The 15,995-nt window shown below is 36.0% G+C and overlaps 1 protein-coding gene across 1 annotated transcript in view; it reads right to left on the bottom strand.

Annotated features, from left to right (window-relative positions):
- The window catches only part of CFAP54 (cilia and flagella associated protein 54), a gene marked incomplete at both ends in the record, with an annotated part of 158,511 nt that overhangs the window by 125,575 nt on the left and 16,941 nt on the right, over window positions 1-15,995 (bottom strand). Inside the window, 9 exons of the mRNA XM_081332014.1 lie at window positions 1,224-1,371; window positions 2,123-2,251; window positions 4,023-4,087; window positions 6,314-6,458; window positions 9,036-9,170; window positions 9,811-9,896; window positions 10,537-10,708; window positions 10,823-10,935; window positions 15,339-15,422. Coding sequence (XP_081188140.1) covers window positions 1,224-1,371; window positions 2,123-2,251; window positions 4,023-4,087; window positions 6,314-6,458; window positions 9,036-9,170; window positions 9,811-9,896; window positions 10,537-10,708; window positions 10,823-10,935; window positions 15,339-15,422 — 1,077 coding nt within the window. The remainder of the gene's footprint in view (window positions 1-1,223; window positions 1,372-2,122; window positions 2,252-4,022; window positions 4,088-6,313; window positions 6,459-9,035; window positions 9,171-9,810; window positions 9,897-10,536; window positions 10,709-10,822; window positions 10,936-15,338; window positions 15,423-15,995) is intronic.

The following is a 15,995-nucleotide window of genomic DNA, read 5'->3' as shown; positions in this document are numbered from 1 at the left end:
GTTGTATAGAGTTCTTTCAGAAGAACTGCAAAATAGGCTTCCTTTACTATGTACTATGTATTGTATTTGTCTTAGTTCCACTTAAACATTATCACAAAACTTTAATGACCTGAGATGAACTGAAAATAGTGAACCATTGTCCCTTTTTTTTAAACAGGATGAATATTCTAAGCTAATTTATATACTGCAAAGCACAGTAAACTATAGTTTGCTATATTAACAATTACATGACATAAACATACAATGATACCTTAAATGGTAGGTAGCATGGTTTAGCCGTCCATCAAGACTCTTTTTTTATCTTTTTTCAAATGCATTTTATACTTCTTTTTCAGTATTTACTCCGGTTTGTATTTACTACTGTATTTTATTCTTATTCAAGAAAGGAGGAGAAGTTGAATCTAAAACTCATAAATAATCTGGACCCATGCTTGGTGGTATCTGGTCCAGCTCTATCTGCTTCTCTGTCCTAGTTTTCTTAAAACAGTCACACTATTACCTTGATGGATTGGTTGTCTAATATACCCCAAATAATTGTAGGACCCCTCCTAATGGCAAGCTTCTGGACACAAATAAAGGAAAGTCTGGTGTTTCCTTGGAGTACGTACTCCAGTGCACCTTGCCGGCCATTTTTTTCTTCCCCTTTGCTAGGCAGTCATCCCTTCCATTGAAGACTCAACTTGTTCTTCACACAGCATCAACGTCTTTCCCAACCTAGAAATATCTGGCCACTTCCTCAACTCTGAGGCTACTCTCTAATCCAATTCTGGTCACTGATCACATCATTTTTTTAATACAAAAGGCTGCAGTTGAACAAGATGGGCATTTTGATTACATACAGTCAGAAAAAAGTGATGAGTCTCCATTATTCAGCTGGATTTATATATAAAAAGCATAGAAGTAGCTTTATAAAAGAAAAAAGGCAATATAATTAATTTCAGACTTGTAAACACTAAGCAATAGTGACATTTGCAAGACTGTAATATGTGGTATAAGCAAAGCAAAAATTTAGCTAGGTAGAAAAATATCATTATCCTGGAAATACATAAACACCATTCACTGAGAATAGTACCATAATAAAAAAAATAATCTGGATCTATAAATAAATAATAAAAAGCATAATAAATAAATACTACACCTTTTAAAAGTTATATTTTCACCTTTGTGAGAGATAATAAAATGAAATGTAGTTATCAAAAAGTATTTATATCATTTTTCTTTACCTTGGGTTCCATTAAGTAGTTTAATTGCTATTCGGTGCTGAGCCTGAATGAGTTCAATGTGTAGATCCATAATAAAATTGTTTCCTATTGGTGATCTCTCATTATCAGATGAGGAAGTTTTATTCAAAACTTGCTCTTCTGCAGTCATCTGATTGAAAGAAAATTTACCAATTCATCTTTATATATTTTAGGAAGCATTTTTTCAAAATGGCTATTCAGCTTTCTTTTGGAATATTTTACTAGTTCTATTAAAACAACTAAAAATAGAGTAATAATTAGCATAACACAAATCACAGGTATAAATAAAAACAAATCATAAAGTTTAAGGGGGGAAACTCCCACAAAAGACTACAGATGAAAAATATTTTCTAACTCAGAAATGTTAATAAGTTAATAATAATCATAATTAAATACCCTATGTTTCCTTTAATATACTGTTCCAAGAATAATTAGGTTAGATTAAAAAAAACCAATTTGAGGTTTATTCTTATTTTTTATTATTATTAATTGTTGTCTTGCTGAAATATCCAACTTATTTTCAGCTTCTTCACTGACTAGGGGAAATTAGTTTTTAGGATATGTTGCTATTTAATTGAATCCATTGCTTCTTCCACTTGCAGTACATTTCCTATGCTACTGGTTACCACACAATCCCAAAGCAAATAGAGCTAACCCATGTTTAATTAGTTTCTTCAAGTGCTTACCCTTTTCTCTCCAAACATAAATTTGTGTTTCATCAGCTGATCATGGTTTTCTCTTGTGTACTTTCAGATAAGGTTAGGAAAAAAGTGTCCTTCTGACCATGCTGCCCAAAACTATAAGTAATATGTGGACAATTGCTCCAGAAACAGTTACATTTATAGCTAATCTGCAGAGATCTATTGCTTTGAATAGCTTACCTTTTTACAATAATTATCAAGCACTGATGTTCCATCAGGTAAAACTGTTAGTACATGAGCTCGATTAATTGCTATAATTGCTCTGTCAATATACTCAGAAGCCAAAAATAATTGTTCTCGGGGAGGTTGCTGAAATATATCCATACATTTGATTAATAAAAAACAAAAGTGAGAGAAAGGCAACTGATTTTTGCTTCTAAGATTGTATTTTAAGAACTACAGAGGAAACCAAGAGAAATAAAATAACATCTATTATTTCTAGTTGTTAATTTTGGGAAATTGTGAAACTGTAAGTCTTAAGCCACAGAATTACATTCTGAGAGCACCACTATATTAAGTACAGCTCAGTTGGTTAAAATTTACCTCAAGGTAAATCAATATGCTTAAAAGACTTAATGACATAACTTCTTCCTGGACAGGGGCACATAACTTTTAAAAAAGAGTGAGAGACAGGATAGAGAGTTTGTATGCATGGGGTCCTCCCCCAGCTGGTCAGTGGGAGAGACCAGTTACTAAGGAGGGCACATTGTAGGAATGAGGGCTCTAGTTAGTCCTAAGAGCTATTATTTAAGTGCCGCCACCAGAGTTTCACCCTCACACTTTGCATTGACAGATTAACGTATGGGGATGGGGATGGCTGGGTGAGGAACAGGGCCACCAGCCCAGGAGGAGGGAGGCCAGGGTAGGAGACAGGGGATCTCGTCTCAGGGCTTGGAATGGGGCAAAAAAATCAAGAGGTGACAGGCATGGGATGATATGGGAGCCCAAAGGCAGGCCTTTGCAGAGAAATATGACCCTGATTACTTAATACCAGTGGCATGTTCCAGCCCTCTGAACTCACATCCAAACCCTGGACAGTGGATCTTTTGGAGGTCTGGGCCTTCAGCTGCTGCTGATGAATGCCAGATTGGTCAACAAACACCCCCCCACACACACACACACACATTTTATTTGTGACCTCACTGGAGAGAACAAGTTGATCTGACATGCATTACAGAGCCCGGACTGACTACAGCAGGTGGAGTTTCCCTGTCAGAAATATGTCTAGCCAAATTAAGGCCCCGGCCCCAGCCAAGATCTCGGTGAGTGGACATGCCCAATTATCAGTGAATGGTTTCACCCTGTTGAAATTAAGGAATTGGACATGGTCTTTGGAGCCGTCAATGCAACTAACTGCTTATTAGATCCTTGTCCCACCTGGCTGTTGAAAACCTCCAGGATGGTGACATGCAGGTGGGTCTAGGTCAGGGGTATCAAACTTGCAATGTCACGTGACGTGTCGCGACGTATCGTGACTTTTTTTCCATTGCCAGCAATGGGGTGGGCACAATTTCACCATGACACATCTGGCCCGCGGACTGGCAGTTTGACACCCCTGGTCTAGATGATGATTAATACTGCAGGAGAGGGCATTCCTGGCACCATTTAAGATTGAAATTAGATTGGCTCAAATTAGATAAGGGTAAGAGTTCTTTTGTTCTTATTTAATAGAAGATAACTCAATTTAAATTTTAGCTGTTTAAGCTATTCTTCTTCACAGAAAGAAAAGAATAAAATACTTCTAACTTCTCTCTTCCCCAATCATTGAAATAGTGGGCTGTTATTACTGATTCAGCATATGAAATTGTTAAAGGAAGAATCAGTTGGTCTCTAATCTGGGAATTCCTCTCTACTTTGGATTTTACTGGAGTTAGGAAAAAAAGAGTATAACTCTTTTCTTTGAAACTAACATTTCACATGCTGAATTCTTATTTCTGGACTGAAACATAGCAAGCTTTCCCAGTATCTTCTCTTCTTGGAATATTTTCTTTAGCTACAGTTTTCACTTTATATTGTATCAGTGGTTTTTCAAAATTATAATCATCTACAAATATTAATCTAGTTATTAAGGGGAAAATACCTGTATTAATGAAGGAATGTTACTGGTACAGTATTCTGAAAAAAGAGAATCATCTTCTGCTAAAACTGCAGGAGAGGGAAAAGTAAAAAATATTTTAACAATAAATAAAATGTAGGTTACAATAGGCCTGTAGTCTCTCATAAAATACCTGTAGTGATACCCTGACCTGCATTCAATTACATCTTTGGGATATTGGAGAATGAAGAGCCAGAAGAAAGAATCTATCATTTCTAACATACATTTCCAACTATAACATAGTCTTCTTTTAGGAGATACTGCATATGGACAAGAAAACTACAGAGTTCAAGAAAATTATCCTGGAAGCTGTGCTTGAAGCAGCTCAATTCCCACACTTTGTGAGAATTTAGACATGCTAATTTCTACTTCCTACAGATTCATATGTTCAATGTGCAATCACTGGAATGGTATGTAGTAGAAGCTTTTCTTAAATTAATAGGAATTAACTGCTTTTATTAATCCTGCCCTCATGCTACAGTCATGGATAAAAATTCATGTAAAGTAAAATAGGAACATACTGTATATAAAAAAATTATGTAGTCCTGGTTAGTGATTTTAATATGGGATAAATGATAGGCTGTTTTTGTTAAACTTCAATGCTAGTCCCAGAACTTTCCCACTTTTACTATGTCAATCTAAAGAAGTGATCAGGAATTATAAAGACCTCTGTCTCATAAAACTTCTATAAGACTGAATTTAACTATTTGTAATGGGTCCACAAATGATGACCACCAATCAAAAAATGGGTTGTTTCTAATTCTTTGATACATTTTATTTATTTGATTTTTATCCTGCCTTCATTACTTTATAAGTAACTCAAGGCAACAAATATTCATTATATTTCCTCCTTCCCTTCCCCCACAACAACCATCCTTTGAATGGGCTGGGCTGGGAGAGAATGACTGGCCCAAAGTAATTTAGCCAGCTTTCATGGCTAAGGCAGGACTAGAACTAGTGTCTCCTGATTTCTAGGCCAGCATCTTAATCACTACACCAAACTGGCTCTCAGTTTGTAATTAAGTAACTCTGTAACTGAGATATTACATAATCTAAGCTTTAAACTGTCTTTACATTAGACAATTGCCTTGAAAAGAATTACTTCCCCAAAAATTTATTTCTGAGAAACTTTGCCACGTTTCAGCTCCATCATACTACAATTGTAAGTGATGTTCTCTGCCTCACTTGGTTTAAATGGTGTAAATTATTTATTAGAGACAGCTAGCTTATTCCATTGGGGAATAAGGGGAGGGAAGCATACTTGGTCCCCTGGAAAGGCTATCCAGAGCCAAGAGGTCATGGGAGGCAGCAGCAGACATGGATGTGTTACAACTTGTGCAACATTTTCATGACCAATACTCTACACAAGCCCCGTCCTTGGCAACTATCAGCCTTGCAAGAGTTTGGCGCTGATTAAAATGGACATGTTCTTCTATGGGGTAGAAAGCATCTCAGGAAAAACAAGACTCCAAGGGAAAGTGACCCACCTCCTTCCAAATCATGATTACAGGACATAAGGAGGAACAATCAACTTCCTAATTGGGGAGAGGCAGTTGCCTCTACAGGTGCAGAACTCCTTGTGTGATTTGGGGGAAATAAAGGCAGAAAGGGGAAGCCACAGATTTTTTTTTCTCATAGCCTGCAATCACTTTCCCCTATGAACTTCGAAGGGGAGGCTGAATCTGATGGGGAGAGTGATATAATGGTATGTGGAAATGACCTTGGGAGATAGGACAAAGCAATGCAGCTAAGGCAGGCATGTCAAACTCACATGGTCACATGACATTGTGCGACGTATCACGACTTTTCCCCCATTGCCGGCAATGGGGTGGGCGCGGTTTCGGCACAACGCAACCGGCCCGCGGGCTGGCAGTTTGACATGCCTGAGCTAAGGGAACAGTCAGACAAAAGGCAGCTGAGCCTGCAGCAGGAATGTGGGCACGGCAAGAGGCTCAGAAGAGCCCCTCTGTAGTTTCTTGGGATATAAAGGAGATGGGGGGGGATACTTTCAAACGTGCAAGGTTCCATTAATGTACTTTTACAATAAAGTAGAATTAGCTCATCTAGTTATATTTTCTGTCTTGTCTACCACATAAGACTGACAAAAACAGATTGCAAGATATTATTAGCACACTGGTGACATTTCATCCTACACTAACAGATGGCATCTCCTAGCTTCTTCATAAAGATGTTAAATAAAATAGGATGAATTTAATATTTTATAACACTACATACCATTATTATGTGTTGTCAACTAAATTGTAAAAACCACGTACCTGGTATGTCTCCAGATTTGAGGTCTGCAATACTTTCCATCACTGATGTTAGCCTTAATGATACTTCAGCTATTAATACAGGATTAATGGTTCCAAGATTAATGGTGTGAATTACTTCATTAATTACATAAAGGATGTGAAGCCACTAGGCAAACAAACAAAATTAAAGTAAGACTGTTAGAAATTTACTATAGAATTTACAAATAGGAAATAAATTAGTCTTCAACTTACAATTCATGGAGTGACCATTCCAAGTTACAAAGGCACTGGAAAAAGTGACTTATGACAATTTTTCACACTTATAACTGTTGCAGCATCCCTATAGGCATATGATCAAAATTTGGATGCTTGGCAACTGGCATGTATTTATGATGGTTCAAAAATTCCAGGGTCATGTGATCAACTCTTGTGACCTTCTGAAAGGTCACAATGGAGAAGCCAAATTCACTCAATATCTGTGTGGCTAACTTAACTGCACTTAACAACTGTGGCAAGAAAAGTCGTAAAACTCACTTAAGTACTGTCTTGCTTAGCAATGGAAATTTTAGGCTCAACTGTGGCCTTAAGATAAGGACTACCTGTATATAGACATGAACAATGTATATACCAAGATAATTTTGCTTACCCATAGCATTTTACCAGGCAATCAGTGCAATCACACATACCCGTTCTCACTTTCTCCAAGCAACATTTCAAATTTCCTAGAGCTAGGCAGAGGCTTGGGTAGAAAGCTTGCCCATCAAATTTCAATTCACATAGTCACTGCTATCACAGCAACTATTTAGCAAACCATATAAGAAATTGTATTTTAAGTGTTCATCAGTACAATGCATGTTCTTTTTGACTGGTAAGATGTAAAAACTATATGGTAATTTCAAAATGGTGTCTCTGAACTTAGTTTTCATAGAATAATGTCAGTATGGCTAGCATAAAACTCAGTTTGGTCACACTTGTGACATACTGGCCAAACCATGCCAAAACTGTCTATCATATCATTACTAAGGAGTTCCAAAAGTGGATAAGGGTAACCAATCTACTTTTTTCTTTCCTAAAACTGTTATATGAAAATCTTGCTTGCCCATGATATGTGGAAGATTGTTGAAGTACGAGAACATGATAAAGAATATGAATCAATGAATGAAATGTAAAAAAGAAATACAAATATATATTTCTGATAAAAAAAGGAAGAGAAAGGATATAATATATTTTTAAAAAGATTTTTTTGTTTTATGAAGTGGAACTGATAAATACATGAGAAGAACTGGAGCTATATATTTAATTATGAATGAAAAATCAAAAATACATCTAAGAAACTATGAACCTTTGTCATGTGGCTATGTATGAAAATAGGAATTCATAGGTTGGTGTCATCTGTATATTATGCTCTAATGGGTGATAAAAAAACATGAAGAACTATACAACATTCTGAATTAATCAAACCAGATCAAAACTTAGTCTGCAAGGTCACATAAATTGATAGGTGAAGACAAATTAAGATAATTATGGGGCCCTTTGGAGAATCAAAAATGAATAATCAGTGGTAAATACCAGTTGGTTTTGAATGCAGTTTGAGCATGTCTACTAATGAATGAAATCTGTAAGTTTTATTAATCTGATACAATTAAAATTGAGGGAATTAGTGAAGAATGAAAGTTTGATGAAAGATTTCATTCTTGGAATGTTTAGTGTATGGTTCAATATTGAACAAAACTGAAATCAAAAATAAGTCACCAGTACAAAAGAAATATATTGAGGTGCTCTGGTCATATGTAAAGTATGAATCAGGTCTAAACTGTAAAAGAATTATGTGAAAGAAGAAAGAATAGGCTGAAAGAAAGAAGAAAATTGAGAAAGTTATGGTTGGACAAAATTTGTAAGATTTTCATATGAGAAGTTTCAAAGAAAAAGGAAGTGCATGAAGTGGTATATGGATATGATGGAAGCAACAATTCTTAACAAAAAATAGAAATATTATATACATATATTGTTCAGAGAATGGTGTTGATATGAATTAAATTTACATTTCTCTCCTTTCTTCTTTTACTTGTTGCTTGCAATTTATCTTATTTAAGCCTAAAACATAAACCTTTCCCAAATCTCCTTGTCAATTTTTTCTCTGCAAACTGTCCATAATAGCATCGCATCTTTGTTATGTTCAGTGGTGGGATTTAGCCGGTTCGCACTGGTTCGGTAGAACCAGTAGCTAAATTTTGTTGAGTTCAGAGAACCAGCTGAATCTATGCTGCTTCTGGAAGTCCGTTCTAGGTCTCGGAGGCCTGAAGGAGGTCTCCCAGGCCTAGAACAGCCCACAGGAAGTGCATGGATATCACTTCCGGAAGTCTATTCTAGGCCTCAGAGGCCCAGGCGTGCATCCATGCAAAGAACCAGATGTTCAGGTATTTGAATCCCACCACTGGTTATGTTACTTTCTTCTATTTCTTTCAACTACTACTTCCTAAGGGGCTGAACTGGAGCATTTCTATGTCTGCTGTCATCTACATGCTCAGCTTCAGCTGATTACATATAGCCCCTTTGCCCTATATGCACATCATAAGCAAATTGTACTTAATTTTCCTTACAGAAATTATCCTAGTTATACTAGGCAGAGTTTACCAAACAAATATCAGGACCCACTTCAAAATCAATAAGTGAACCGATTATAATTATGTAAGCTCATATTGATCTGTAAGTTTGTAAGTAAAACTTTATGATAAAAGATTACCTTGGGTGTTTGGTATTTATGAATGAACTTTAAAAAGTTATTTCCACTCATCTGGATCTTTTGAATTCCTACTTTACACTTTTGCCACAAAAACATGGTTGCATCAATTATCATTTCTCTGGCCGGCTGGTGAACCTGAAACATAAGTATTTTTCTAATGCTTCTTAGCAAATAGTTGTCAACAAGCAATAGTTGTCAAATACTTTTCTATCTGATGTGTTAATTTTCTCCAAATGCCCGATCCTTGTTATTCCTTCAATAATTGAAACTCCTGCAAATTTGCATCCTTCACAAAGTACATATTTAAAATGTCCAACTTTTAAAATGTGCAAAAACTTGAGAAGTCAAAAACTTTATAAATCTTATACTTCAGTGAAAGTACTTTTTGTGATTTGCATTGGTTTTGTAATATCTGTAAAACATATAGTGTATTTCAACTTTAAACATAATTATTTTACTTTCTAATTTCAGATGCACTTGATATACTGTACATTGCTATCTGAAGATAATTAGGTCACACAATTTCTTTCAAAGTTATTCAGTAGTAAGCTCAATGCATACTGAGAAAATACTGGAAAAAATCAAAACACTTTCAGGTATTCTTGTCTCCTGTCCACAGATTAACCAGTGGAATCATTAAACTGAATACAAAAATGCTAGGAGATAACTAAAATCAGACATCAATAGAAGCATAAGAGATAAACCACATTTACATCCCATTAATTTAACACTTCTATTTCATATACCTAATACCAATGATCTAATTTTACTATACCTCTTCAGATTTACAGACAGAAGAATAAAGAGTCCTCGCCAGCAGAAAAAGATCATCAGTAACTTTTGTTGGTTGTACTGCTCCTTCTACAGTTTCAATTTATTTTAAAAAGAAAAAAAATAAATCAATATTATATTAAGATATTAGTTAAGTTCAAATTCTCAGTTTGTTAGGGTTAGGTTAAAAATAAGAATTATGAAAATGAAGTATAGTTTCAATTTTATAGATCTTTTTGAATAAAACTAACAAAATATGAATAAACATGTCTAAGAAAATGCCAACTTAAATAAGAATTCATTTTTTGTTTAATAACAGCAAATATAAAATATAACACATTAGCAACAAAAATGTTCCTTTTCTGTCAATCTTTTTTATTTCATCTTCTCTGTGAAAATGTAAGTCTGGGATTTTTTTTTAATGTAATGTAATGTAATTGTTTGATCAAAACTAAAGTAATAGCCTGGTCCTGTTGTGCCATCAATTCATATGTTCAAGACTTAGAGTAGACATTACTGCAGCATTTCTAGACTATTAACATGATTTACAACAAAATGCAATACAAATATGCTAGTACTGGAACCAGGTCACAACTGCAACATATTAATTTAGAAGTGTTAAGACTTTTAGAAATCCCAAATAATGGATTATTTTATTTGTTAGAAAGACCATGTTTTAACTAAATTAATGAAATTCAGCAAATCACTCTAGTGGTAATCTGTAACCCACCTAGAAACCCTATATATTTTTTCCCTGGACTACGAAAAGCAGCTATTTCTCGGATATTATCTCCTTGAACAGACAAACCATGTCTTGCTTTTTTTACAGTCAATAAATTCTGCATTACAAGTAGTAGCTTGATTTCTGCCTTTGCTTTCTTCCATGCTGGATTGCTTTGATTCTAATATATAGAGAAATAAGAATTAATATAGGGCTTATTATCATTTTTAAATAATGAAACTACATGATCTATGATTGTATTATAGAACTGAATAAAACAAATAAAATTCTTTACCTGAAGGAATGAAAAAAACAGTACAATTGCATGATCAAATGAATCCCATTCCTCATAACTGAAGATTATCTTAATAAACCTTAACGCGGCATCTGCGGAAATACCATTTTTCCCTGTAAGAGTAATATAAACTGTTTAACAATATTTTATTTTTTGTAAACTGTAATAAAATCTACAAAACGTTTTAAACTGTTACACAGTATATCCATATTATTAATTTTGCTGCAAACATCTTCAACTGCTTTCATTTAGCACAGACATGTCAAACACAAGGCCCAGGGGCCGGATCCGGCCCGTGAAGTGGTTTCATGTGGCCCGCAAAGCCATCCTGGAAACAGTGAGGGAACCGCCCCCACTGCCTTGGCCCTGGCCCAGAGGCCCTCCTTCTGCCAGAGACCCTCAGATCTGTCCCACTCCTGCCCAGGCCCCCATAGGCACCCTTGATGCGAACGATGTAGAGTTGGCCATGCCCACGCAGTAGGCCATACGCACTCTAGCCACGCCTACCCAGTAGGCCACACCCACCCAGCCCCCTGAGGGCAACTGCAATGCTGATGCGGCCCTCAATGAAATTGAGTTTGACACCCCTGATTTAGCATATCATATCATAATCAATTGGAACTTTTATTCAAAGAATACATGAGAAGAGGTCATTCCTTGTAGAGGAAATAATGTTTCATTAAGGCCTAGATTAAATATATTGTGGAAGAACTATATAATAAGGTCTGGACGTAGGTATATGAAACCTATATTCTATTCCATTTTATTAATGTTAATGTTATAAGACAGGGGTGTCAAACTGCCGGCCTGCGGGCCAGATGCATCATCCGGAAACTGCACCCACCCCATTGCTGGCAATGGCAAAACCATCCCGATACATTGTGTGACATCACGAGTTTGACATGTCTGTTATAAGGCATGGTTCACATTACAAGTTCTAGAGAACAACAGCTTTTTTGGGTAATTAGTGATTATCAAATGTCAGCTGCACCTTTGCCATTTTCTATACTATTTTTACATCTGAGATCCATATACTTTAAATAAACTGGCTTCACAAAATACACAAAATCAACATGCGGCTTGCTTGGTTCTAATACTGCAAACTGCAATCAATCGTGATAGTTTATAAATGTTAGTATATGGTTCTATGAACCTAGCCAAGACTTTATGTAAAAGCTCATCCACAAATCTATAGCAAAAAAGGGCCAAAATTACTGATATGGGAAAACCTTTATCACATATACCAAGATCTCATCTGTGAAAACATAGAACTGCAAATAATGAGAGAAAGGATAAGAAGGACAACTGTAGAAACCACTGGTACTTAGAGCAAGAAACCATTGTTGCAGACTGCCCGTCATATAAAGTTTCCGCTCAGACACAAATAGTGAATCTATGATGGCTAAGTCAGAACAAAATAGAGGACCAAACACTTATTCTATACTATATGGATAATATGATTGATTCTCTGGCAAAAACAAGTGTTAGTGGAAACCCTAATGACAAAGACTCAAAATAGCAGCCTAGTTTGGGCAGAAAAATATTCCTAAAACTATGGTTACAGAGCAATACTTAATGGAGGTGACCTTGGCAAGCATTAGGAAGGAATATACTGACTCAGATATGGCAGATGAATCTCACTAAACCTACATAAGGAAAATGGCTGAGGACTGCAAGGTACTTCAAAAACAACTAGTCTAAGAAGAAAACCTTTGCTTGCAAAACAGCCACTTTAACTAGTTCACTAGCAAATATAAGCAGATGACTAGCTAGTGATTGTGTACAGGTTATTGTTTGAATTCCTGACTTTTTTAACCCAAGTTTTCTGGTCTAGAGTCTGGCTAGGCTACACAACCTGATAACTAGAATGTGGTTGGTTAGTTGTAGTTCAATACACTCTATGGTTAATCTCTGTGGATAATTTATGATCCAGTACTATCAGCCTTTCAAGGTAGACCAGGTCATGAGACAGCATAACAAGAATACTAGAATTCTACTTTCCTATATACAGTTATATTGGGTTACATTGACAATTATGATCAGGATTTCTCTCACTGACTGATGTTGTAAAGCACAATATTATATAGCCACATCACTTAGAAATGGCAATCCTAGGCAGTTCTGATTGCCATCTTAATCCCAGATGTATGGGTTGTAAAGAAGGAAGATACAGGAATCTCAGGTAAGAAATGCAGGGCTACTGCAAAAGTTTGGGAAATTGCCATGGGAAGCTGTGGGAGGTTGGAGACCTGGTGAAGGCTGGTGCAGGTCACATTCTAGTCACAGGAGACCAGGGAAGTGCTGGAATAGCTGATACAGGCCACAGGAGAGTCATGAGGACCCAGGGCAAAGCTTGGGAGGGCTGGTGCAAGTCATGTATGAGTTGCAGGAGGCTAGCTTTCATGCCAGCTTCCCTATTGAGCTTCCTTGTGGAAAACCAGCAGGGAAAGTCGCAAATGGTGATTACATGACTATGGCTTCCTACAATGACATAATTGCAAGCACAGAGATCGTGATCACGTGACTATGGGGTATTACATCCATTTTTTCAGTGAATAAATAGGACATAAAGCAAGGCAATCTGTATAGTAACAGTAACTTAAAATCCTGACAACTTATAACAGCCAGTCAAGGCAAAGCAATCTTAAGTCTCTTTCTCATGTTTTTTTTTTTCGGGCTACACTCATATTTACTAAAAATATATTTTCTCCAACATTAATTCTGTACTCAACAATATACACTTATGCTGTGTGAATAACAGAGCTGATTCACTTGCCACTGGGCTGGCAAGATGTGCAAATACAGCTTGAAAATGAATAATGTCCTTGATCTTACTTTCCAACCTTAACTTCATTTGCACTAGGCATTATTGGAACTAGTATCTTTATTTTTGCAATACCTCATGTTCTGATTTTGTTAGTTTATATTCTGCTATTAATTGTGTTTACACTTTGTACTTAGTTTTTGCATTTTGATCCTTCAAATTTTGACTGTTGATTCTTGAATTATTGTTCTGTGTCAACAGAATACGTAATATTTTTCATGTTTCAATATACACTCAAGAGAGCAATGCGAACCAAGCAATTCAATCTACATTTAAGGTTTAAGGTTTATTAAATTTATATGCCGCCCTTCTCCCTGAGGACTCAGGGCGGCTCACAACAATAAAAAGTTAAAAGATATAAATACCAAAATTAAAAGGGGATTAAACAATATAAGAAATAAGAACAATTTCAACCAATAAAAAACCAAATTTAAAAACCATGATCAGTCCAGTCCCGCTTGTTGGAATAACCAGGTCTTTAGGTCACGGCGGAAGGACCGAAGGTCAGGGGCCATCCGCAGCTCCAGGGACAGTTAGTTCCAGAGGGTTGGTGCACCCACCGAGAAGGCTCTCCCCCTGGGAGTCGCCAGCCGGCATTGCCTGGCCGATGGCACCCTGAGGAGGCCAACTCTATGGGAGGTTGACATTGGCAGCAGGTGGTCTCGCAAGTACCCCAGGCCTAAGCCATTTACGTGCCATTAAAAAGGTGCCAAGAATGGCTTAAGCTACAAACTTAAGGTATTTGGGAAAAGAGAGATTTGCCCCACTATGAGCCAAACCTACAGTAGCACCTATACTCCAAATTACTAGTTTTGCTTGTACTGACCTGAGCATCACAAACATGTTAAGAAATATATGACCACTGAATGAATAAGTATAATAAAGTATGGGACTCCTTTATAGAAAATACAGAAGTTAACAAACGTATGAATGTTATATAAATGTATTAGATATGTATATGGATATGCTTGTATGTATGCCTGTACACACACTTGCATGTTTGCATCAGATAATTGTGAACAGAATTGTAACTGTTTCAAGGACAGAAGCAACCTAGAACTAAGAAGAAATTTCCTAACAGTAAGAACAATTAATCTTTGAAACAAGTTGTCTCCAGAAGTTATGGGTACTCCAGCACTGGAGGTATTTAAGAAGAGACTGGACAACCCTTTGTCTGAAATGGTACAGGGTTTCCTGCTTGAGCCGGGAATTGGGCTACAAGACCCTCAAGGGCCCTTCCAATTCTATTATTCGGTTTATTATAGCAACATATTATATTTTATATTATGGGGGGTTGTTTTTTCTGCTGTATCTTTTTAATTTTTTTTTGAAGCTCTTATCATGTATTTTAATAATGTATATATGTATGTTTGTGTTTTGTTCCTTTTGTTCCTTTTTCTGTTGTTATTTTAAAAGCTATATGTCAAGCAATAACATTCGCTGTTAGCATTTACAAAAAACTAAAAAAAATATGGTCACCTAAACTGTCAAATTACTGGTTATTTATTTTTCTTTAAAAGGGGAGGAGTAGAAGTTAATTTAGAAGGAGTAGAAGTTAATTTAGAAGGTGTCAAAACATTTTTATCTGCAGTAAAATTATATTTATTATGACTTGTCTTATAAATCACTATCTTTCATAAACATTTTGTCATTTTAATTAATTAAGCACTGTAAAATTAAACATGTAAATACCTGCTAATATCTGTTGCATAAGTGATGAGGTAGTTATTATTGAAGAAACCTCAGAAGTGTTACTTGGAACACTGATACCACCACCTAAAAAAAACCCACAAATCTTTTCAAATACTATATATTATTTAATACTTGTTCAACTCCTTAACTTGACAAACCTGCTGCAGGAATGTCATTCCTCAAAATAGCCATGGAAGTTCCATTTATTTAATTGATGGGGCTCTAAAGTAAGGTTCATTGGACTTAAGATGTACCATTTCTGGAGCTAATTTCACATTAAGGGCAGGGCTTAGCACAATTTCATCTCTAAGACCCCACACGTACCAGGGAAAACTATTTCAACACTGTAGCAGTCAGTCCTGAAAAATCTCTAGAATTTTTACCATGATGAAAATCTTCTGAGTTGTGCTGTAAACTGGTTGTTGCTAACAGGCTTGAGGACCTGAGACAATGAGATCATTTCCCAATAAGCACCTTCTCATTCTTCTAGAACATGGCAGTTGAAAGCCAAAGAGTATTTTTCAAGTCTGAATTGCTTTCTCTGCTCCCACAGAGGTAGAAATTAGGTTTCAGTTTACCCATAATTCTAAGCGGGCAACACTTATTTAAATGTTAGGTACCTGGAAAATAATTTCCTATCCTTTCACAATTACTAAT

Source organism: Vipera berus (genome assembly GCF_964194415.1).
Source record: "Vipera berus genome assembly, chromosome: 6".
Taxonomy (NCBI): domain Eukaryota; kingdom Metazoa; phylum Chordata; class Lepidosauria; order Squamata; family Viperidae; genus Vipera; species Vipera berus.
Note: the sequence above shows the minus strand (reverse complement) of the source record. Positions and strands in the feature narration are given on the sequence as shown.